The sequence below is a fragment of the Colias philodice genome, chromosome 22 (genome assembly GCF_061535455.1).
Source record: "Colias philodice isolate Cphi_HAF_F1 chromosome 22, ilColPhil1 Martin Lab GWU primary, whole genome shotgun sequence".
Classification (NCBI taxonomy): Eukaryota; Metazoa; Arthropoda; class Insecta; order Lepidoptera; family Pieridae; genus Colias; species Colias philodice.
Genome location: NC_143107.1, coordinates 721,752 through 749,212, shown reverse-complemented (window position 1 = coordinate 749,212; position 27,461 = coordinate 721,752). Strand labels below are relative to the sequence as shown.

The 27,461-nt window shown below is 31.3% G+C and overlaps 1 protein-coding gene across 1 annotated transcript in view; it reads left to right on the top strand.

Annotated features, from left to right (window-relative positions):
• LOC149478261 (facilitated trehalose transporter Tret1-like) overlaps nucleotides 1-24,895 on the top strand; it is a 65,728-nt gene extending 40,833 nt beyond the window's left edge. Inside the window, exons 2-5 of the mRNA XM_089709513.1 lie at nucleotides 2,170-2,337; nucleotides 6,995-7,154; nucleotides 17,083-17,270; nucleotides 22,433-24,895. Of these exons, the coding sequence (XP_089565639.1) occupies nucleotides 2,236-2,337; nucleotides 6,995-7,154; nucleotides 17,083-17,270; nucleotides 22,433-23,464 (1,482 nt within the window). The 5' untranslated portion in view covers nucleotides 2,170-2,235 and the 3' untranslated portion in view covers nucleotides 23,465-24,895. The remainder of the gene's footprint in view (nucleotides 1-2,169; nucleotides 2,338-6,994; nucleotides 7,155-17,082; nucleotides 17,271-22,432) is intronic.
• The last annotated feature ends 2,566 nt before the right edge of the window (nucleotides 24,896-27,461 follow it).

Genomic DNA, 27,461 nt, shown 5'->3' with positions numbered 1-27,461 from the left:
CTTTTGTATGTATTACCGTTTTTTAACCACTTTACATCACATTATGTGTTCTATTTTGTCGTTCATTTGATTTTGCTCATTTGGCCTTAACAGCTTTTAAATCTTATTTTACCGTTTGAAAGCTACTTTCATACCGAACCTCAAAATGACCACTGTCAGTAATCTTATATCTTCTCATGGATACTATGTAAAAAAGGCTATATTTATGTATTTTTATATTTCGATACAGCCCAATTCAATCTAGGAGAAGCTTGTCAATTACAAAAGCTTTTATAAGCTTACTAAAGCTAGTAAATATATCATATCTATCATTGTTAAACATGCCTTATAGCAGTGCGTCATTATTGCTCTATGAACCAAAAATATACACCAAGTGAAATGTTAAAACGTCTGTACTGACGTAAATCTTGTTTAATAATATTAATTTGTTTATTATAACGAGGGAGGAATGAAAATATGAATCGTAGTTTATGTAAATATCCATTGAAATCCTTTTGTACTGGGATAAACAAGGTGATTAACTAAAACATGATTGGTGTTCAAAATAGTGTTTGTTTTTTATCTTTGATAGTTTAGGATTATCCTAATTAACAATACCTGTTAAGTTATATGATGCCTAATGTCTAAACTAATAGATTTCTTGAATTGAAACATAAAAAGCTCTACTTTTACTGAGTAACAAAGGATATATTTTGGCCTCTTTAAATCCGGACGAAGCCAGGACAAACAGCTATAATTTTCATTCTAGATATTTCACACGTTGCAATATAGAAATACTATATCATAATAAGTAGGTATAAGATATACGTTTATCTAGAAATGTATGTAATTATAAGCCTTCAAAGCGAAATAATATATTTTTACACGAAAATTAATATTTTTTAATTACGCTTTTCCACGTTTATGTTAACATTAAAAAGTTGGCACTAATGTTCTATTTACCGTGCGAAAATAAATCATCAAAGAAAGACATGACTAGGTACTTCTTTAGTTATCCATCACCTTGAAATATACTGTAAAATGAATATGACTCCTTACTAAAAAAACTATTCAAAACTAGCGGTCCGCCCCGGCTTCGCCCGTGGTACATATTTATGTTTTCTCTACATAAGAACCATCCTGGTACTTCAAGGAATATAATAAAAAAAGAATTATCGAAATCGGTCCACCCGTTCTCGAGTTATGCGCTTACCAACACATTTTGCGATTCATTTTTATATTATAGAATATAACGCCATTATTAAATAGTAAATACTGTAAATTATTAATTTATAATATAACGTAGGAATTAAACCTGACCATTAGGTAGAAACATTTGAAGGCTCTATCTACCAATAAACAAGTTCGTTTCCAAATTTTCAATTAATCAAAACTAAAACCTAAATGAAATTAAATACAAAATCGCATACATAATATTACCTAACTTTAAACACCTACCTACATGAAAAACTACAATTAACTACTTAATCCTTGAAAATTCGTGTCCACATGTAACCTAACTTCAACAACCTACATGCAAAACTACAAGTGCTAAAACGATTCCCTTAAAGCATTATTCTCTTCAACAGTAATCGTTTGATCTATGACGTATAATAAATATTTTTACAGTGCACCAAGGAGTGCAATAACAAATTACTGTGCATATAACAATAGGTCTCGTCTACAAGCTCTTAGTTGCAATTGTCTCTCTGCTGTGTGTTTTCGTGTTTAGTGACGTGAATATCGGTTTTAAATCGGTAAAATATTATTTAAATGAATATTAAAATGGGGATATCGGTTGATATACTGTGATAATATTTTTTTTATTATTAATTAAAAAATAGTATATTTTACGTGATTTAGCTATGACGAAATGGTGACCGGTTTTCATAGAAACTGCATTAAAACGTATAATTCAAAAAGTTTTATCAAAATGGTGAAAGCAACCGTTTGCAATAAATAATACAGAATTATACGATCACTAAGTTAAAACCTTTTATCCTTTTTTTATAAATACTAATGGTTTTATTATATTTAACGAGTTTGTTTACTTACGAGTTAACGAGATACAACCATTAATATTAACCATAAAAACAACTTACAAAAACCCTTACTTCGTTGTTTACCACATTGCCCATTACAAATTAGTTAAGTATATAAAACTAACCAAATCCTTTCTTGTTTCAGATAATATCAAAGTGATGTGCACACATCCAGTGAAAGTGTTAAGTGTAAAGTGCAATAAAATCAGTGTACATGAGTGATAAAGTGATGAGTGAGAAGATGACGAACATTACACCAGAAACTAGGATCATGATGATGAGGTCCGATGATAGCAGGAAGGGATATAGGCGGCAGGTTAGTGAACAATATATTATACTAGCTGCTCCGCGCGGTTTCACCCCCGTAGCTCCTCTCCTTTTGGTCGTAGCGTGATGATATATAGCCGAATGAATTTTTCAAATCGGACCAGTAGTTCCCGAGATTAGCGCGTTCAAACAAACAAACAAACTCTTCAGCTTTATAATATTAGTATAGATGAACAAATATAATATAGATTACGTACATATAGATCGATTAGTAATGAAATAAGACAAATAATGTTCATCGAACATTTCACGATTTTTTTTTCAACAAAAAAAAACAAAGTATTAACTCCTAGCTTTCCGTACGCGGCTTCGCTTGCGTAGTCAAATAAAAAAACCCACATAGTTCCGGTTCCCGTGAGATTGCAAGGATAAATCCTACCATATATATTTCTTCAGGTCTCAAGCTATATTAGTACTAAATTTCATCCCAAACGGTTCAGTGGTTGAGACTGTCAGGCAGACAGAGTCGCTTTCACATTCATAATACTTCTTCTTCTTCTTTTTTCAAAATGGTAACTCCCGATCCCAGTGAGGACGGATTCTGCCAATGTCAAGTTTTAGTTAATGCTATGCAACGGATGGTCAGTTTAAGTTAATGCTCATGTTAAGCGTGCTCCACATTCATAATATTAATTAGAATTAGGATAGTTATGACAGTTAGGATAATAAGGACTAGGTAGGATATAAGGATAATAGTACCTAAGTACGTTTATATCCATATTATATTAACAATATTGATGGCTCTTCACACATTAATCAAAAAGTAGGGATGTAACGATACCGATACCGATACCGATATATCGGCCGATATAATCGGCCGATATAATCGGCAAGCCGATATATCGGTATCGCCGATTATAAAACAACCGATACCGATATCAAACAATAGGCATGACGACAGTATCCGTAAATGATCGAATTAGTGTTTTTAAGGGAAAATGTATAATAAATAAATTAAAAATAGTGACTTAGAAATATTAAAAACATTAAGATTAATGAGATTTTCAATAAAATAAAACATTGAAATTCTGCAGTCGGCCATTTTGACTGAAACACGCGTGACGTCACGTCTATGTAAACAACTTCGCGTCAAGTGTATTTTCATATTTTGTTGTTATGAATATGTTGAGAATACGCATTTTTATTTATTTTCTATTTTTTCACGTATGCTTTATCGACTCAGAAAAGAAATATAATTACGAATTCACGAATATGTGGTTCGGGTTTCTCTGCGTCAAATTTATACAATCATTTCATATTATTTTCTCGCTTTAAACAATTACTTACACTTTTTCTGGGTATTATTTTTATGTAGATTCACATTGCAATACTGCACACCACTTATAAACTTTGAAATTAGATTCTATAACACTTAATAATTAAATATTTGTTTAATTTTGCTTCGCTATGCATACAGATAATTACGTATTTACGTAAGAGTGACGTCACGCCTACGCCATGACACCTGTGAGCTGTTTTGGCAAATTGGCACAGTTAATAAATATTTTATGAAAAATGACTTTTATCTTCGTTAAATTTAAGTATATTAGCGAAATAAAGGGTTTTTCTTGTTTAATAAACGTAAACACACATTATGGAAGAGGTTTTGGAAATCTTTCGTCATGCCTATTCAAAAAACCGCGCCCAATGAACGATGCGGGAGACCGCGCGTGCGCACTTTGTTTTTTGAAAAAACTCTACCAATAGTAAACTTTTATTAGAAACTGATTGTATGTGTATTTCTTAAAGTTTAACTGACTTTGCAAAATAATAATACTAAAATAAATGGTTTTCTTGTTTTTTGATTTGGCATTGTTATTTAAAAGAATACGATTTACATTTAAGTCTCTGTTAAATGTTAGTAACTTTTTAGCATAATTCACTATTTATTTTTCTACCAAGCCATCGATATCGGTATCGGTATCGGTATCGCCGATATTTGATTACAAATATCGGTATCGGTATCGTATCGGCAAAATCATGTATCGTTACATCCCTATCAAAAAGGAAACCATATGTATGTAAATTTTAATTGAGGAAAAGTTTTTCCAATTATTCTTATGTGTTTTATAGTTGTAGGATACATTTAATTATATTTTATTGGCTTCCTAACTAGTCCCGGGTTGACCCGAGATAAAAGTAACTAACGATAGTACAAACATAACTATTGCAGCTTTTGTAGGTTGTAGAATATTCAAAATTGCATGAAAAGTTTCAGAGGGTACTTGGTACAAACAAACAAATATTTTCTTTATAATACCTAACTCATTAGGTAAGTTTTACTTTTAAGGACTATGTTACGGATCATAAGTCAATCTAACAAGTTTGTGTGTGTGTGTGTTTTACGATGACGTAATTTAAAAGCTTCTAAACATATCGTATTATGTGTTTAAAATATTCACTAGCCGATTGCATTTATAGCCCCTTATAAAAGTACATCATAAAATCTTTCAAAATTTCACATAAAATAATAAAAACATCATAATTTTCCTTGATTAACGATTAATAAAGAAAAGCTTCCTACAACATCGGCACATGCAATAAATTTTCATCTGTCATATCAGAATTAAATTATAATACAGCAAATTAGTCTGTATTGCTTTGTTATAAAGATGATTATCGTATGCATAACAGGTGACAAAATATAAGTCACTGTGTCGTTCAATGATCCCTTCCAAATGTTGGTTTCAATCTAGCGCTTAGATAATGTCACTAGTGATGTTCGCTTCCGGGTGTGTTGTCGATGATTTATGTACGTGTCGATGATTTACGACCGATCTGAATTTCGACTAAAATAACATGTATTTGGGTCAAAGCCGAATATATTTTAGTTTGTGTTTGTGTAATTTATTCGTAGGTAAATTGTTTATGATTGTAATTGATATTATCTATTAAATTATTGCTTAAAATACTTATGAGTTATAAATCTATGTATGATGGATGTATGATACAGTTTTAGTTTCATTATTTTTTTAATAGATGATGTACAATTTACAACTTTAAAAAAGCTTTACATATATCTTAGAGGTGTATGAATAAATCATTATAATGACACGATCTAATTATAGACATCATATATTACGAAAACGATGTTTTCTAAATAGAAATTAACGATATTTAGCGCCGACAAAACAGCACTTTAGATGTCATCAACTTTACGATGTCATATTTATTAGACCTTAATGTCAGTAATAAACATCAGTATTTGAACAGCATTAATATCATTATTTTGAACAGAGGAAATCAGATTCGGTGCCATTAAGGATATTTAAAAGCTTACATTCGTTATTTCTATATTGTTGATATTAATACAAAAAGTATTATTGTAAGAAATTTATCTGGTAAAAAATTATTAGACACGATCCTTATATTATGCAAATAAAAGCACAACAACGTATATTATATTGAATACAACTCAATTTTAGGTTTGCCACTCGCATTACTATTACTAAATAAATAAATGAATAAAACCAGAAAATAATATAATTATCGACAAATTCCGTAACATCACTATCAATCGGTATCACTGGAACACGGCCGCGGCGCTTAACATTGATCGATTCAGAACGGTCGTGTACATCACTAGTTAACATATATCTCAGCGAGGGTATTAATTATTTTGACATATTTTAGCGTAAATATTAATAGATAATAGGTCATTGACCCAGAAATAGGTCTTTTAACTTTTTTATATTAGCTTCTATACAGGGTGTCCCACTATTGGTATACTAAGCGCGAAAGAACTTGTAGTTTTGCATACACTGATCACGAAAAAAATACTTAAACAACAAAATTACGTCAAAAATTTTTTGCTAAATTTTTCCTGAAAATCCATGTTTTCTTCTCTAGCTTCGCACAGCCGGCATATAGCGCTTCGCTAATATGAGCATTTTGTCTATGAAAACATAATCTTAAACGATAGTTCAAGTGCGGGTGGCAAAGTTAGGCGGGTAGCTTGTTATGGGTGTACACAAAGAGTTTTAAGAATTCATCTATTTGAAAAAAAATGCGTCTGGAATTTTATAAGTATTTTTTACAAACTCAGCGTATGCAAAACTATAACCTCCTTTGAGTATTAGTATACCAACAGTGGGACACCCTGTATATGTATGTTTATTGTTTTTAAGTGTATTTTTATAGGATAATCTATCGGTACATTTTATTATGTATGTTTTCTTAGAATTGCATAAATATTATTCAATCTTTTATCTTACTAATAAACAGGACGAAAAGCCTAATCTATAATACCCTAAAATACTTTAAGAATAGATTGTTTAAAACATTATTATTAATACCAATTATAAAAAATTAAAATAAAAATCATGTTTATAAACATCGCATTCATTTGTTTATATAAGCTAATTACATTTGAAAAATGTTTTAATATCAATTACATGAAATGAAAATAAAAGTGTTTTGTTTACAAACATTGTATTAACTTGTTTAAAAACAAATTATAGACTATTGAAAAGAATACACATTTAATTTGTTCATGCAATGAAAGTAAAATTCAATTCTCATCTTATTGCAAAACCAAAGAACACAGATTTGGATGAAATAAGAAATAAAGAATATTTATAGTACCTACCTATATTGTTAAATACATAACCATGTTTTGTGTAGTTAATTTTAGCTATTTTACACAGGTTCTTGCCGCCCTAGCAGTGTCCCTAGGCCCGTTCGCAGCGGGTCTGAGCAAGGGCTACCTCTCGCCAGCCATCGCTTCCATGCAGGAGTCCAGGATGCATGGCTCCTTCACCGTGACGGATCAGCAGGCGAGCTGGATCGCTAGTTTGAGCTTATTAGGTAAGGATTGACTTCTCCTATTTTTATACTGTCCTAGTCCTTACTAATATTATAAATGCGAAAGTAACTCTGTCTGTCTGTCTGTTACTCAATCACGCCTAAACTACTGAACCAATTTGCATGAAATTTGGTATGGAGATATTTTGATACCCGAGAAAGGACATAGGCTACCTTTTATTGCGAAATATGTACCACGGGCGAAGCCGGGGCGGACCACTAGTACTTTAGAAATATAACGGTAACGGATATAAAACATAACATAACTTTCCGCCAGCGGCTTCGCCTGCGTTTTCAAAGAAAAGCCGCATAGTTCCCGTTCCCGTGGGATTTCTGGGATAAAACCTATCCTATGTGTTAATCCAAGTTACCCTCTATATGTGTGCTAAATTTCATTGTAATCGGTTCAGTAATATTTTCGTGAAAGAGTAACAAACACACACACATCCTCCCAAACTTTCGCATTTATATTATTAGTAGGATACTGTTTTATTGGTATATCCCAGGCAAAGCTCGGAAGCACAATAGGCAAATAAGCAATGGTTATACATTGTAAATTCCTAACAAGATTAAACACATAAACGTTAGTTAAAGTTAACGCTGTGATTTATACAGCTCGTTCAAATTGCCCTTTGTTTATGGAAAATGTGGTATTTGTTCAATTAGTTTCATGTGAATGTATTTGTTATAAATTATATTATTGTAATAATAAAACTGTGAACGTAAACGAGCGTCTTCCATTGAAATTTTCCACTATATGTTTTGTTTTCACAGATATATTCTTACAGAATATTTAATTTATCAAAGTATAAAAAGTAAATTTAATGATTTGTAGTTACTTGTATATAATATCTATACTTATCCGTTTAAAGGGCCAAAGGATACGTCGTCAAAAGTTACTTATCTGTTCAGGAGTACATAGTTTATGAAAAATAGCACCATAGGTCCATAGATAAAATACAACAAAGGCATTTACATTATAATCCATACTAATATTATAAATGCGAAAGTAACTCTGTCTGTCTGTCTGTTACTCAATCACGCCTTAACTACTGAACCAATTTGCATGAAATTTGGTATAGAGATATTTTGATACCCGAGAAAGGACATAGGATAGGTTTTATCCCGGAAATCCTACAGGAACGGGTTTTTCTTTGAAAACGCGGGCGAAGCCGCGGCCGGAAAGCTAGTACCTAAACTATAAAATCAATTAATTTAATACAGTATACATAAATAAATAACGCTAATAAATACAAATAATATAAATATAGTAACCAAGGTGTAATTCCTGCAGCCAGTACTAAACCAGTTTAGTGCTTGTAACAATAGTAATCTAAGCTAGTGTTTTCATAGTGTTCAAGCCATTAAATACTGGCAACTGGCCGTAAAATGTTTTGTTCATGTTATTACGTACATAACGTGTGAGATTTATTATAATTACACGAGTTAATTTCCTTATAAATTAACTTGATAATTTCCAATATTTTCAGATATTAATTTGATATTATTTTCTCCTATAAAAGCGAGATAATAATACTAAATCTAGACGAGGTGTTTGATACAATGGTAACTTATTATCTATACTAATATTATGAAGCTGAAGAGTTTGTTTGTTTGAACACGCTAATCTCGAGAACTACTCTGATTTGAAAAATTCTGTCTGCCCATTTATCAAGGAAGGCTTATTATCATCTCACAGGAGCGGAGCACTGCGGGTAAAACCGCGGAGCACAGCTAGTTTAAAATATAATTTACTTACGACCGGATTCTATCTTATTTAAATGTAATGAACTACAATATTCCCTTTAAATAAAGTTTTTATTTTGTTTTATTATAATTCAAAACACAGGCTTATATAAAGTCACCAACACTTTGACCACGAGCTTAATTTTAATTATATTTGCTCACATGATTTATTCATGTTTGCACAATACCTTAAAAGCAATTAATGTACAGTCAACAAAAACATCAAAGCTAGTCAAACACATTGCGCGAACAAACAGACAAACATATGTAATTAGTTGTGACAACATTAATTAACAACGCGGGTATTTTGCATTTTTATGATTTAGTAGCTTTTATTCATATTTACTAGCTTCTCGCCCCGACTCTACCTGGGTAGAGTTAAAAAAAGTTTAACGTATATAATAATAATAATTAAAAAAATGAATTGTACGTCTTTGTTACTTTATTTCATAACATATCAAATAAAAGAGATAGAGCTATTAATAAATCGATTTATTTTGAATTCAGTTTATCTGTCTGTGACTTTTGAAAGAATTTTCAATATTTTTCTACCAAACATAGTGTAATTTCTTATTTACGATATAAATACTATTTAGACTATATTAATAGTACTATTTATTAAATAGTACTATTAATATAGTATGTCTATTGTCTAAATTATCCACACACAAAGACAGGAAAATTAGCTGGTTCAACTACATACCACATTTTATTAGTATTTATTTAGTTTTAAAGGCCTATAACCTAAATACAAGTAAAAGCTTATTTATATTCATGAATTATCATAATAGGCTGAATGCATTATGGAAAGCAGAATGCATAATGAACCTAATTTCTTTAGCAATGAGGTTTTAAATGGCTTATTACGTAATATTCGTGTCATAGGGATGTCTGTCAGCTTTATTTACTCTAAATAATATATTTAAGATGTTCTATTAGTTTACCTATACATAATAGCACAGCCCGCGGCTATTTACGAAGTAATTGACAATTAGTCAATTATAAATCTTCTTATATATAAAAATGAATCGCAAAATGTGTTGGTAAGCGCATAACTCGAGAACGGCTGAACCGATTTCGATAATTCTTTTTTTATTATATTCCTTGAAGTACGAGGATGGTTATTATGTAGAGAAAACGTAAACATGTACCACGGGCGAAGCCGGGGCGGACCGCTAGTTGCCTATATAAATATAATAAAATTATTCAGTACATTTTCTATCTGTGTACGAAATTTCAGCAAAATCGGTTATGATATACTTAGTTCAATCTGACTTTTTATTACAGAGCTAGAAAGTACTATTTTATAGTATACTAGCTGTGCTCCGCGATTTCACCCGCATTGCTCCTCTCCTGTTGGTCTCAGCGTGATGATATATAGCCTATAGCCTTTCTCGATAAATGGGCTATCTAACACCGAAAGAATTTTTCAAATCGGACCAGTTCCTGAGATTAGCGCGTTCAAACAAACAAACAAGCTCTTCAGCTTCATAATATTTGTAGTATAGATATGCTTGCAATTAGCAAACGAGTACAGTATATTGGGAAACTCAATCTGATTCTGTATACTGATTTAAAACTCGAGTTTAGAGACTTAAAAAAGTCCCATGGTCCCCCTTATTTAGTAATGTTTCTGAAGAAAATATCATCCCAGTAAAAATCGTATTTAAAGTATTATGCATCTTTATTTTCTCGATAAAATAAACACATCAGCCCCAGACATCCTTGCTTTAAATATATTCCATGGCGCATATAATAAATCGGCAGTTTTATGATAATTTTGCATTTGAATGCTATTATATTTAACTTGCGAGGAACACATGTTAAATGTGTTTCTTGTGCATATTCTACGTGTTAAAAATTGTATTTAATTTATTTATTTAAATGTATTTTCTTATTACTAATTCAGGTTTAATATTAGAGAATTTTTCTTATAAGCTATCGCGGAAAAAATTGAATTCTCTTAGAAAATACACAGGATTTGTTTTAATATTCTGCTTTAGTAAGTAGTAAAAACGACAGATAAATTAAGGAAATAAAATGATAAATAAACGAAAATAAAACCACGTTTTCTATATATAAGAATTTATTGTTAAAAACAATTTATTGTATTTACGAAAAAACTCACCAATACACTATTTAAATAACATAATTATATGCATTATACTTGGAAACAAATAATATTATATTTCTCTAAAATAGCAAAATTAAAATGCGATGTACACGTCGCTTGTCAATAAATAGAACAGTTTATTAATCCGTTTGTCTTTTTATCGGGAAAAAACCTTGTCATTCACAAAGAGTTTTTCGTATATCAATCTAGCTTTTATATTTTCTAGGTAAATTGGTTGCAATTCAGTATTTGTTCTTTGAATGTTAAATTACTGGAATTTGTATAAAAATAAAACTTAGTTTTTATAGAGCAACAACGAAGATGAAAGAAGTATTTATGTTTTAGTTGGATTAAATTTATAATTGTTTACTTATACATAGTTCAATATACATATAATATACGCTAATAATTAAAACAACCTTAATATTATATTACATTAACAACTAACAAGAAAAATATAACTTCATAAATACCTACTTGAAACCCTTTTTTCATTATCCAAATACATATACGTATATAATATTATAACCCAATCCTAAAAATATAATAGCCTTATAATAACTATAATAATTTGATAAATACTCGAATCCTTTTGCCATTATATCAAAAAGTGTGAACATACTTCAAAACACACTACACATTAAAACCCAATTGCGAACAAAATTACAGCCTCTGGCTGACACCGGGATAAATTAAAATTCTCCATATTAGAGCAATTTTGTAAAATTATCCAACACGGGGATACTGTGAAAAATTATAGGTTTGGACTCTTGCAAACGATGCTTATCGTTGAGTGGATAAAATCTATAGCTTTTTTGAGGTGCGAAATATGGTTTGTGTTGATTTTTATTTGGTATGTGTGTGTGTGCTTTATTTAGTGGTGTAGGTATATCTAAAAAAACCTACACTGTTTTATGTTGAATTTTTCTTGAGTAACATACTCTTTAATACACCTTAAACTCACACACTCGCATACACAGGTGTGTATGTTTAAAAAAAAAAACAAAATTAATATCTGTATTAATATGTGTATAAGGTCAAGGGGCAGCTGAACATAAATAATAGGCAGCGAATTAAATTTATTTTTTTCTTCTTAAGTATAAATCCAAACTATACAATAGGTACAGAATATTCTCTTGCATTTAATAATTTACTCATAAATTAACTATATAACGCTATAATAATACGAAACTTCATTCGATTATTCGAAACATCGCATCTATCAATCGGCATACCAAAATCGATTGAAAACTCGAATAAATCACTCGATGTTTTGTTTAAGTTATTTTGGATGTATCTGGAAATAAAATGCATTCGCCTCAAATGGAATTCCTGTAGAATACTGCTGTTACAAAGAAAATATACTGAATACGTTGTCTTACTACGTGTTGTGTGGGCTTAGGGCTACGTACAAATGTATGGCTTTTATTATTCTTATAGTGATGGGTTTACGATACTACAGATATTATTTGTATTTTAACGAAAGATCTTGTTAATTCATAAACAAATAAATATTTATTAGTAAATAAAACAAAGAAAAATAAAAGGCCATAACAATAATGTATTTTTAGCATTTGGACGGGAATACAAAAATTGTTCCCTGTAAATAAGTACTTAGTATAAAAATACGACTGAAATTTTACGACAGATAATATAATATAATACTAACTTTACATTTAGAATCGTTAGCTTCAATATTAGTCGATATACTACTTTACTTGTCACGAACTAACACAGCAAGTTTTTTCAGTAAAAAAATACTAAATCAGTCCAGACACACAGAAATACACATGATGTTAAATTTATAACGTCGCTCGACTGCGTCTGTAGTTAAAATTGGAAAATTCTTATGATAAATCTACTATTCTGAAGAAATTGTCATTATGTTAAGTTTTTAACCGATTAAAAAAGGCTGAGATCCTCAATTCGACGATATTATTTGTACCATTAAACATTTCATTAAGGATCTTTTCCAATTTCAACATGGTAAATATAAATACGAATTGCGATGTATGCTAAGCTAATCTATAATAATTATTTGAGTCGGTAAAAACATAAGGATATCTACATTAATATTATAAAGCTGAAGAGTTTGTTTGAACGCACTAATCTCAGGAACTATTGGTACGATTTGAAATATTATTTCGGTGTTAGATAGTCCATTATCCAGGAAGGCTGGGGTGAAACCGCGGGGCGCAGCTAGTAACTCTATAAAATTATATTCATTTGCTAATATATCAATGTGATATGGAGATATCTTATGAAATATAAATCTCGGGCTTTGAAAGGAGTTTAATAGGACAGTTCTTAGAAAAACTCGATAAGGGAAGAAATAAATGGATCTTATAGATTTTTCCAGGAAACGTGGAATCTCATGTTACTGTATGGATAATAAAATATTAGATATTGATTTGAATAGTCATAATACTCGACTTATCGCATTAAATTCTATAATAAACTAGTTTCCCGCCCGCAGCTTCGCCCGCTATGTTTATAAGGAACCTAATAAATTATGTATAATATACTAAAACCTTCCTCGAGAACCACTCTATCTATTAAAAAAACCGCATCAATATCCAGACACACAGAAAGACACAGGACAGAGAAAGCAACTTGTTTTATACAATGTAGAGACGTACAATATCTAATTCAAATTAAAAAGTTAGCACATGCATGATATTATTTATTATCGATGCCACAGATAATATAATATTAAAATGAGCAAAAGTTTAAAATGTGTTCGGAAGTATTGATTTCTAACATTTTTTCACAAGAAATAATAATTATTATTTTCTTATTAAGTACCTAATAATTAGGGATGTAACGATACCGATACCGATATATCGGCCGATATATCGGCAAGCCGATATATCGGTATCGCCGTTAATAAATCAACCGATACCGATATTTTTTTATTAAATTCTTTCTTTTCTTTTATGTTTTTGCATTGTATTCATTCATATTGTTTTATTTCTGTTTCTGTAATAGTGTTAAGGAAGAGCGGAACCTCCTGACACAAGCATTTTATTTGCTTACTAGGAGTGTTCCAATCACAAATTTGTTTATGTAAAGGAAAGAAATAAATAATTTTGAATTTTTTAATTTTTAACGTGATAACGTTTTTAATCCATCAGTCCTCGGAATCACAGACACAATAGAAAATCTATTGTGTCGCGCCCCGATCGGGCCTTACGGTGGTCAATGGGTTAAAATCGTTTTAGTCGGTTGACATGTTCATAAACTTGTGTCACACCAAAACCTCACGAGCGCGATCGCAGGTATAACGAGAGAGAGACGGACCGATCTCCCGTTTTATCTCGAGCGCTGCCACTGCATTATGTTATCACGTAAACATCTCGATCGTAAACCTACTTTACAAACAACCAATTTTTTTTTATATCAAATAATTCAAAAATCCGCGCCCAATGAACGATGCGGGAGGCCGCCCGCGCGTGCGCACTTTGTTTTCTGAAAAAACTCTACCATTATAGTAAACTTTTATTAGGTACTGATTGTATGTGTATTACTTAAAGTTTAACTGACTTCGTAAAATAATAATACGAAAATAAATGGTTTTGTTGTTTTTTGATTTGGCATTTTTATTTAAAAGAATACGATTAACAGTTGTCTCTGTTAAATGTTGGTAACTTTTTATGCATAATTCACTATTTATTTTTCTACCAAGCCATCGATATCGATATCGGTATCGGTATCGGTATCGCCGATACATTACTACAAATATCGGTATCGGTATCGTATCGGCAAAATCATGTATCGTTACATCCCTACTAATAATAATGATATTAAACATTTGTACTTATATATAATTAAACACAACAAACTATAAATCACTTACCAAGCGATTTATGTTTGTAAGTAAATACGTTCAAACATATAAAACAAACAATAAAACGGTTTAAAATCCAATATATTTAACCAAATAAGACAATTCCTTCGCGATCGCTCCACAAATAGTGATGTTTATTTGTTTCTCGACGTGTCGGTATGTCTGTGGCGCCAATCGCCGAATTTGGCGGGAATAATATGTAAATAAATAGAATTACTGGTTAAAGTACATTTTGTTTCATAGCATTTACTCTTAGCATAAGGAACAGTAGCTCAAACATTTATTTATTCAATTAGACTTCTTCTAGAAGCACTTTTGAATCGTCATAACAGTTTTAACATTTACCACCGATTCGGAAAGCAGTATCTATGGAGAAGAACCGGCAAGAAACTTGAGAAAATATTTTTGCTAGCTCAGCTACGGACTAATTATTTACCTCTTACTAGGGATCCGCTCTGGCTTCACCCGTGGTACAAATATAGCCTATTGTATTCAGGGATGACGTATCCAACGGCGAAAGATATTTTCGAAATCGGTCCAGTAGCTCTTGAGATAAGCGCATTCAAACAAACAAACTCTTTAGTCCAGATAAATATTCTATACTTACAATATTTGCATATTAATACATATACTATCTCCATCCCGTAGTTTAACTTCAGTTTTCTATAGCGATTGATTTTTGAAAAGTAGCCAATTTTTGAAGTGAAATCTTCTTTAGCGGCGTTGGGTATAAAATCACAGAATACATAATACTTAGTAGCTAAACGCTACAGAACGGACACTCTCCGCCTCCCGCCAAAATTAAACACTTACCTCACCCCGCACGATCAGACATAAAATGGTCCATATTTTTCTACAGGGACGATACGCAACGAAGATTGACAACATTAATCAAATTGACTTAAAGTAATTTTATTATTTTGGATTTGTGATTATCGTTTTTCGTAGAAAATGGTTAGATATTGTGCTGTTTACGGATGTATTTCATCAGAAAAACGCGAATTTTTTTTTTACGCTAGTCAAAAATGTGCCAACCATAAAGCGTTAACACACACATTTGCAGTCTCTACAGTGTGACTGTCAAAACAATAATTTTGTATGGAGTGTCCGGGGTGTGATAAAATCTTAAACTCGCGTCAGGACACGTGACCTGATCGAAAAAGCGTAAGACGGATTTTTTTTTTTAGCCCTTATATTCCATGCGTAAGACGGATACCATTCCAAAATATCAAACATGCTGAACGTTAATAACCAAGTTTTCACGTCTGCCGGCACTCCCCCAGTGCAACCCGTCTTTTTTTTTATGAGATTTAGTTTATAGTTTTATCTGGATTTGCTAACTTTTGACAGTATTATAACTTACTGTAACGTTTCAACCCGAGTGAAACCAGGGCAATTAGCTAGTTAATAAAATTTTAAGATATTAGTCCTCAACAATTTAAACAAAAGCAGTCTTGAAGCAATTGTTATAACTCAGCACTTAGTCACAAGTGCTATAAGTTTGCATGAAGGAATATTTTAAGTGTTTCTTAAAGAACACAATGGATATTTGTAGTAAGTAGGTGTATTATGTACTTTTGAATTTTTAACGCATGTATTTTAAGGGAATATAATATTACTAGCCTTCTGCCTATAGTACGCTCGCGTTCATTTCTTTTTTTTTATGAATTATGTCTTTAACTTGTTGCAGAAATTTTAAATATAAAACAAATGTCTAGAATTTGATAATTATGATTAATATTTTGTCATCACTTCATCAGTTTATATTAGTACAATAACTATGAAACCATTCGAGAAACAGATAAAAATAGGATCGTTTCAGCGCCATTTTATGACGTCGTTTTCATTCAAAGGAAATAATTATCTTTTATTTTATTTAACTCTTTGATTCAACTAATCGGGAAGACCATAAACAATTAGAAGTAATACCACAGCCACAGCTATTATTATAGGTATCTACACGAAAGAAAGTTTTTACCATGTGTAACTATAATGTAGAAAAAAATAGTTTATGCTTAATCTCTTAGAATTAAATCTTTATCTATTTTATTACTCTTTCGCAGGAGCGCTAATATGCTGCATTATTAGGCATTATAGATAAATCTAATTTCAAAAGAATTTCGTCCACATCGACCTTCTTTCGCGGGAGGTCTAATAATATGCTGCTTTATTAGGCTTTATTTATTAGTAGTAAATATCTCTCTAAAACTAAATTCTCTTTGCAGGAGCGCTAATAGGCTGCATCTTCGGCGGCATGGCGATGAGGCTTGGCAGACGTCGGGTGCTCCTCGCGATAGCTCTACCACATACCGTGGCGTGGCTCGCCACTGCGCTGTCAACTAGTGTGGACATGGTGTCTGTCACATCGTTCTGTGGTGGCATGATTGTGTGCTGTATTACTATGATTACGCAGGTAAATAAAATAATAATTATGGTCATAAATTTTTAGAGGGATTTTTCATAAATTTAAAAAATGACATAGGGTAATTTGAAGATATTTTAACACATTTTTCAATCGTAGTTGAAACTCGAAGTTATTTATTTATTATAGTTACAAAGATTGTTTCTAACTGTCGAGTTAAATTGTAACATTTAATAAATAGCGTTTAAAAATTCGACTAAAATTTCGATTTCTTATAAGATTATTGGCTGAGATCGTGCCAGTAATTCTACAAACCATAGCATACATCTGTCTCGAAATACAAAACTGTTAAAAAGTGATTCATAAACATACTACACTTATATCAATACTTATCTCTCCCTAATGACTTTTAACTGCAACTGAGTTCTGTTAATTTTTTAACTTCTCGTATTACAATTGAGCATAAACCTAAAAAATAAATAAATAAATATTTCAGGACAATTTTCACACACGGCACAATCTGATCCCATACTAAGCTTTCGCTTGTGTTATGGAAACCAGATGGCTGATAAACATACATATATATTTTTTAAATAAATACTTATATAAGTGGATAATTAACACCCAGACTCAGAGCAAACATCTATGTTCATCAAACAAATATTTGCCCCGGGTGGGAATCGAACACATGACCTCTGGCTTGGAAGGCAGGGCCACTACCAACGAAGCCAACCGGCCAGTCGAATAAAACCTTTCTGTTATTATCCCACTCTCCCTTTGTTTACGGAATTGCAGAAAAACATAATAAATCAAACATCATCGTAATAACAATTCTTATTAGTAACAAAGTAAATTAAATATCAGAGAAACACCAACATTGTAATTATATGAGTTCGCGTTCATCAATCTTGAGTAAAATTAGTTTTATGATGCTGTTATCTCGATATTCCTACGTACTTATTAATTAATTGTCTAGAATTAATTACTGGACCTAGATGCTATAAATTATTAGTTTAATCGGTGGACAAAGCATGCCGTATCATTAACTTGTATACTACAAGACTTATGTAGATGGATTTTAAAATGTTTGTTTCAAGCAGTATTGCGTACATATACTATTTTATTATCTGGTATTGCTTAGGTTATGAGAGGACTTCGTTGCTCAGGTAATTTGATTAATTTTAACTCAAACTCAAACATGTACCTATTAATTTAACTAGACTTAATTGAGAAGTGCTTTTGAATCATCAAAATACCGAATTTAAAATTTCACATTTTGTTTTTCACATTTACAAAGCTTCATCATACCTGAGTGGCATAGGCTTTATGGATTTATCATTTATCCTGTATCAAACCAGACCTAAATAACTGAAAACTTTCATCCTACTAATATTATTTTAATGCGAAAATTTCTGAAGATGTATGGATGGATGTTTGTTAGTCTTTCACGCAAACACTAATGATCCGATTACAATGAAATTTGGTTTGTAGGTAGCTGAAGACCCAGAATAGGACACAGGCTAACTATGCGGGTTTTTCTTTGAAAACGGAAATCTAGTTAATAATCCTAACTATCGAATCCACAACCTTTAGATTAAACGTGTCACCAGTCATGAATTAAAACAAACTATTGTAATAAATAACATACAAATAAAGACTGTTATATAACTGAGGTCAGGATAAATGTGGGTCACAGGTGTGGACTATTGTATAGCGTTGTTTTTGCGTATGTTTATATGACTTTTGTGAATTTATCGTAGCATATTTTTAAAGAAATATTTTTATAATAGCAGAGAGTAAATCTTATATATAAAATTCTCGTGTCACAATGTTAGTCTGCATACTCCTCCGAAACGGGTGGACCGATTCTCATGAAATTTTCTGTGCATATCGGGTAAGTCTGAGAATCGGCCAACATCTATTTTTCATATGTACCACGGGCGAAGCCGGGGCGGACCGCTAGTAGTGATATATATTTCGTATATTTTGTAGACTATATTATTTTTGCAAGGGCCCAATTTATTTTACTAGACTTCATAGTCATTTTTTTGTGGATTGAAGATTTCCTTTTGTAAAAAATGTCTTTAAGAAATGAAGTAGCTTCCCGCAAACGAAACAATTTCTAAATCGATACTCGTTTAGGATGTAACTTCCTAATAACAAAAGTTTAGAACCGGTCCAGTCGTTCTTGAGTCGAACAAACAAACATCTAAATCTAGGATAGATTCTTCACAGACAAGTAAAAAATCATCTGTATAAAATTAATATACATAGATTCTAAGTGAACTCAGTGGGAACATAACCAAATGCGTAATAAATGTCCTATTCAATTGATTATTAGATATGTATATCCCATAATATCCATAAAAATCCCATTCTAGATCATTTCCCCACGATAGATCATAGATCCATCCTTATTTGGAAATTGACATAACTGATTGTAATTATTTTAACAGTTGTAATGTGAGAATGATAGCGGTGTCTTTTACTGTTGTGGAAATTACTTATAAAGAATCTGGAGAATTGTCTGTTTGTTTGAGTATGTCGTCGTAATTACTGAGACGATTTTAATGTGGTTTGTGTTCGGTTGAAATCATTTTAACGATTAGTTCTATGTTATATCTTTTTAAGAAATTGGCTTAAAGCTAAATCTAACTTCTAATCTAAGAAAATTAAAATCAGGTTGGATATCTATTCAAGCATACAGTAAAATATAGCAAATTATATTTCCAAGAATTTCATTTCGCTGTTATCAATATTATATTTCGATATGAATCCAATTTCCTTCACCAATGATTAGGGTTGTCAACCCTTCTGTATAAATAAACTTGCCAATTTAAATATAACATTTAGACTATCATTGTAGAATAATATACACTCTACTAATGTGAAAAAAGTTCACGAAATACATACATACACATTTCCCTAGTTAGGATTTAAGTTATATAATTTTCATCGATGTATGTGATACTACTAGTTTTTATAGTAATTACTAGCGATCCGCCCCGGCTTCGCCCGTGGTACCTACATGTTTAAACTATCCTATCTCTCAAGTTGGATCGAACCGCACATGGTGTGCGAATTTTATTATAATCGGTTAAGTGGTTTAGGAGTCCATTGAGGACAAACATTGTGACACGAGATTTATATATATTTAGATTAGTTGATGAATGAAATACCCATGTAGTAAGCAAAGATGATTCAATTGACTCTGTACCGATGAAGTTGTGGTTGATTTAAAATGAAACGTTTTATTTCTTTTTGGCTTTTCTGGTCCCACCAGTAAAACTTTACTTAGCATGTTTATTTATTTATTTATTTATAACACTTTATTGCACAAACAAGATTAGGACAAAAATAACATTAAAATACAAAAGGAAGGCATAGTTTGTACAAGAGGCGGCCTTATTGCTAAGCAGCAATCTCTACCAGGCAACCTGATAGGAAAGGAAATGTATGATGTTAATGGGATAGTGCAAAAAGAAGAGAAAAAAAATGATAATAATTATACCTAATAAATAAATAAAATCATTTAAGTATCAAATATACCTACTATATACATAAATGCATAAATTATAATACAAATAAATAAAATACACATATACATACATATGATATATAATAAACATATACATACATAATATTATAATATAAATAGAATACATAAACATACATATACTATAGCACAAAGACAATAAATTTATAAAAAACAGTATTTGATGACGTCAGCAAGCAAAACATAAAGTAAGGAAAAAAAAAGGATGATAATAAAAAAAACTATAGCAAGGAAAGGTAGTGATCTTTTAGCAATACTTTAAAAGAGCTGAGCGTTTGAGCACGTCTAATACTTTCTGGTAAAGTATTCCATAGTTGAATAGCCCGGACTGTGAAAGAATTGTTAAAAAATTTAGAATGATGGAAAGGGGTGCTGAGCAATAACAAGTTGGAAGAACGAAGAGAGAGAGTATGGCTAGAACTTAAATAATCGAAGTTATCCTTTAAGTAAGAAGGTGTCTTAGGGCTAAACAGAATACAGTATAGAAGATGCAGCAGATGGGTTGTTATGGGATGTTACTTATATACTGAATGTGATCGCTGCTCTATGTCTCTATATATGTTTATAATCGTTTTAAAGTTTTCTCTATGATTACTAAAAAGTGAAATAAATCTTTCTTGATAATTTGAAAGTCTTTTCTATGTACAATTTTATTAATCACTCTAGCTGCGCCGCGCGGTTTCACCCGCGTGGCTGCCCTCCTGTTGGTATTAGCGTGATGATATTATATAGCCTATAGCCTTCCTCGATAAATGGGCTATCTAACACCGAAAGAATTTTTCTACTACTAGTTCCTGAGATTAGCGCGTTCAAACAAACAAACTCTTCAACTTTATAATATTAGTATAGATTTAAATAAATAAACAAGTGACAACCCTACCACTGATCCAAGTAAAACATCCAATAGGATGTTCCAGGAAGCGTGATTACGTTATGTTTTATTGTTTTCTTATCTCATATTTATATAGAGGATATTGGTAACAACCTTGCTTTGAAAACAGACCAGTGAATACACATTAGATTTTACTCTATTTTGTGTAGACTTCTAGATTAAATTGAAATGCGTTATTAGAATCTATTTCTGATATCGTATTGTACCTTCTGCATAATGTTATTTTGTTAGATATTTCATATAAATATATTTTTAGCTAAAATTTTAGTGAAGTTAAATTTTAAATACATCAACTGGCAACCACCTCAACCTAATATTCGGTAAAAAAATTCATTATTCATTAAAATTTAAAAAACCGGAAGAAATATGTACCTACAGTCAAAATGTCAATAATTTATTTTACCGTGCATACGCATGCATTTCGTAAATTTAAAGCTGTTATTTTGACATACAAACAGATACTTCAATTTTCGGTCATAAACAATTTGTTAGCATTCGTCACGGTTTATTATTTATCACGCATCATCTTCATTAGCTACACTTATTATATCTACATAAATATGTTTTAAACAATCATACAGAAACAAAAGAACAAACATGTTTTTCATATACTTAACAATTGACAATCGCTTTATGCGCAAAAATCATATGTTATGCGAAATTAAATCTGCGTACTTCTGAAAACAGTTTTAAATAACAACCATAATTTATTTACAAGTCTTATTTTTATCAATAACAACTAATTGTATTTTCTTTTGTCCCCAGGTATACATAACAGAAATAGCCGTACCCGAAATCCGAGGCTGTCTAAGCTCAGTATTAAAAATCTTAAGCCAAATCGGCATCCTCATATCTTTCTCTCTTGGAGCTTATTTGAATTGGCACCAGCTCGCGTTAGTAGTAGCTGCAGCACCCGTACTTCTCTTCGTGGCCCTTCTATTCGTCCCTGAAACACCATCGTCCCTTCTCTTGAGAGGCAAAGAAGAAAAGGCCGCTGAATCCTTACAATGGCTACGAGGCCCAGATGCAGATATACGTCAGGAATTGGCAACAATCAGAACCAACATCTTAGCAAGCAAGCAGTTCAATGATGGAAAAGCAGGCAAACTCAAAGCGCTTTTGTCCAAACGTTTAACTAGACCCGTTCTGATCACATGTGGCTTGATGTTCTTCCAAAGGTTCACAGGCGCGCATGTTTTCAACTTCTACGCAGTTCCAATGTTCAAAAAGACCTTCAGAATGATGAATCCACACGGAGGAGCTATTGCCACTAGTGTAGTTCAGCTCTTAGCTTCTTGTCTATCTGGTATGCTGATTGACAACGTTGGTAGATTGCCGTTATTAATGATCAGCGGTGTTATGATGTCCATAGCTTTGGCCGGTTTCGGATCTTACGCGTATTACGAAGATGTCTTCAGAAATTCAACAGATCTGACGCATGTAGAGCCAGGTTCATACGACTGGATACCTTTGCTATGCGTTCTGACGTTTACAATTGCTTTTTCTTTGGGAATCAGTCCTATATCTTCATTATTGATTGGCGAACTATTTCCTTTAGAATACAGAAGCACTGGGAGCGCTCTGGCCACAAGTTTCAGCCATCTATGCGGTTTTGTGAATGTTAAAACAGCTGCAGATTTTCAAGACCACATCGGACTGTATGGACTTTTCTGGTTATACGCAGGAATATCAGTGTTATGCCTTCTTTTCGTAGTCCTTTTCGTGCCTGAAACCAAAGGTCGAGAAATTGATGAAATGGACCCAAAATACGTGGAATCCTTGTGTATTAATCGATAGTATTAAACGTAATAGTATTTGAAATAGACTGATACTTGTAAATAGTTACAAAGGAGCCTTCAACCAGTATTATAGTTAGTTTTAAGTTTTCTGTTGCCTCATGTGCCTTATCGAGTTCCTTCCAAATGCATCACAGTGTTCGTTTAGTTTGCTATCTGATGAAGGAGGAAGTTTTGGAATTGCTTTAGTTGAGAAAAAGAAAGAGAATGTTGAATTTTGTTGAAAGTTGATTCATTTGTTATTGTAAATTATTTTATTATATTAGATGAGCGTGTAAGCGTTATATCTGTAAAAAATATTAGCTGTAAGTTGGTTGTTATAATGAAAAAGCAAAGAGCGAAGTTTTAAAGGTATGCGATTTAATATTTATAGTATACCTTTAACTAACAACGAAAATACATTAAATTGTTAAACTTTTTAGACTTTCTCAAATAATTGAATTGCCTTCATTAGATAGGTTCAGTGTCAGTGACAATCCCGTAGTATAGTTTTATATTTTTATAATTGTACGGCCATAGTATTGAAACACAAATCTTAATTCATTGCAAATGTATATTAAATATAAATGTATTTTAATATATATTTATTCATGAGATTTTTCTTTGATTACATTAGAGCACTTTAACTTAGTCATGCAGTTGAAAGCAGTAGAAATTAAATATTTAATTAGTAAAATTAAGATTGTTGTTAATTGTAAATAAATTAGATTAAGTATTATTCGTATTGCCAAATAGAACCGAATTTTCAATATGTAGATAGATTTAGATAATTTTGTGAGATTTTCAGAAAAATTGACGAGATATATCGCATAAAAATATTCAAAATTTTGCGTGTATAAAAATAATAGAGTAGAATGTAGATAATTAATAGGTATAAATTATTTATGCAATTTAAACGATTAAAATGATTAATATCCAGTGATTGAAGCGAGTTCTTCGATATTTTATATTAAGAATATATTTTATGTAAAATGCAAATATATATTTTATATGATGCGTTGTGGACTGTGGTTAACATTGGTTTTTAGACAAATAGGATTCAGGTTTTATAGAGACAAAGTCTCGATTTAAAAAATATAAAAAATGCCTTAAATAAAAATTACTATTTTTAATCCCACCATGGAACATGGCTTTGCATTTTGAAGTTTTTAAAAATATATTACAAATGTATATTTATATATTTTGTACAAAAGTTTACGCACAAAAATGTTAAAAGATATTGGGTAACGTTTTATAAAATTTGTATTGTATTCTTCCAAATTTTAGACTATCTTAGATGTGTCTAGGTGCTATAATGTGGTGCCTAATTCCAGATATTATTTATAAACTTGTGTTCTAGATTGTATATAATATAAGCGAGTGTTGTCAGGTGTACACAATGTATTTTTATGTACTTAATGATGTAGGTGTTTTAATAAAAGGTCAAACGAAATTTGTGTCTTATTTACCCCTATAATAATTATTCATATAAAACAATTTATAGTATAAAATACCTTATAGACCATATCTTTTATCTCATGATCCATTATTTTCAATAACTCCTTAACCGATTTTGAAAATTATATTTTCATCTGGTATGTAAAGTCAATAAACATTTCATATACTGCACTAAATTAGAATCACAAGCCAAATAATTCTATGAATTATAAATAATTCTTAAGATAAATAGAAAACTAAATTCACAACAAATTAATGTTAAAAGCTCAAGCTTTTACTCTTTCAAACTTGTCCTTGGTTTTGACATTTAACGTTTATTTTCTGTCATGATACGGGTGGACTTTCAAATCTTAATACGACCCGTATCTTTTACAATGAATACTCATAACTTTTAACTGGATTGCTGTTTTTATAAATAAAATATCTCGTCTCTACTACAAAGAGTATTAAAAGTAAGTACACCCTTATGAAGAGTACTTTTAGTGGAATATGTTTTTCAACATTAAACCTTCACTGAATAGCAGAATATACTTTTTAATATACAAAGAAACAATACATTATATCTTTTATCGCAGTGTAATACTGAATACAGACGCAATGAAACCACAAAATATAAACGCCTGCGGTATATTATTAGCAATGACGTTAATAAGCATTGCGATAAAAATTATCGCAGGCACTTAAAATCTCTACGAAGAAAATCGCGAATTAATTTCACATGCAAATGCAGAACAATTAATTAATTGCATTACCATGACATGTTAATTTAGCATGATGCATCGCGTTTCATACTGGTCCATTAGAGTAATAAATCAGATGAAGTGTTCAAATAGGTTTGGCTTTAAAGAAACCACTCGAGGATTGTAAATTTATATTTCAAGTGCACTTGATGCATGCGGTACTATTATCTTAATACGTTGCCACAGGGTAGAGAAATTGGTTGTACGGTTACTGTGCTGTGTTTACTGTTAGGGTTATATTATGAAAAAGGTTTAATCTGTGATTATTATGCTTGGTTCTTACGACCACAGTATAACACTTTTATCACAGACTAATAATAATATACTACGTATACAACTTTTATATACATATACAAAATTTCCTCGAAGGTTAAAGGTTCTAAAATGCATTTAATTATCATACATCGATGGAAATAAGATTTCTGATTTCCATCGTATTAATACGAAAATCACTTACCTATCTTAACAATATAATATGAGCGTAGTTTAAGATTTGTATTAAGTATGGGAGGATCTGTCAAAAGTTATTTATGTAAAAATATATTTTACACGATGAAATTTTGCATAAACCAATCATTCAAGTCCAATCTTCACAAATCCAAAGCAGATTTATATCGTAAATTTATCTGTGTGTTTAATTTAGCTTTTGCGGTCGAAAAGAGATGTTATACCAACAAATACAATATTAATTTCGACCATTGGTATTCATAGTTATAATAATTGAACATTCAACATTCATAGTGTATTTTACTCTGTACGAGATAGAGAGGTAGGAACATGGTTTTTTCCGACGAGTGGAAAGCGTCAATGCCCCCTGGCTTGGAGTAAAACATGTGACAATGATTGAGGGGATATATCTGAAGATTTATATTTTGAAGTGAAACTTCTTTAGGCGCGTTGAGGGTAAAATTTCAAGATTATGCAATACAATGCAATCATGGCAATACAATCACGTTATGGAGTAAAACAACGATTCTGGATCTTGCCAAAAAAGTTTCATTTCTGACACGTGTGCTCGGCACACACGCTTTTTTTAAGATTCTCCACTCTTTCGATTTATTTGTCTGTGATTATCATATTAATATTAGTACCTAGTTAATTGGTATAAGTTTTGTTGAACTAACAGGAGCAGAAGTAAGCTCTAGTTCACAGATTATCTACCTACATATACCTAGTTTTGTAAAGTTGTAGAACAATGGGAACAATTGTATCAACGGTTCAGATAACAGTTGTAACACAGTTTAATTTTCTATAGGGTATTTATGATAAGAACAAAGATTTCAGCTCTTTAATAAACCTTAGTTTAGGTTTCTATACAACAATAGATGTAGGTAATAAAAATAACTCAAATTTTAAAAGTTTATTATGCAAAATGAGAAGCAGATATTCAGTTTCAGTATTATTTCAGTTCCAATCATATTAGGTACTCAAACACATTATTCATAAAGTTAATAAAGTTAGCTTCATAAAGTCTCACATTGACCACTGATTATTATCAGTTAATTCGGAATATCACCAATTACTGTATACAGATGCACTGAATGAATTAAAATCTTCTTTCGGTCATATCTCAAGACTTAACCTGAAACATAAATGCATTGTATCCTAAACTCGATCGACCGACAGCCAATAATTGATTGCAGAGATGAAACGGATATATGCAAAACAATAGGTGCGAGCGAGATGCTAAACTGAAAATGTACAGGTGCATTTTAACTGGGAAATATCTTACTTGCATGTGTTTAGGAACACTGTATGTGATATGACCTCCTTGTTAAAGTGGTTGTAGCTTTTCATTCGAGAGGTTCTGGGTTCGATCTT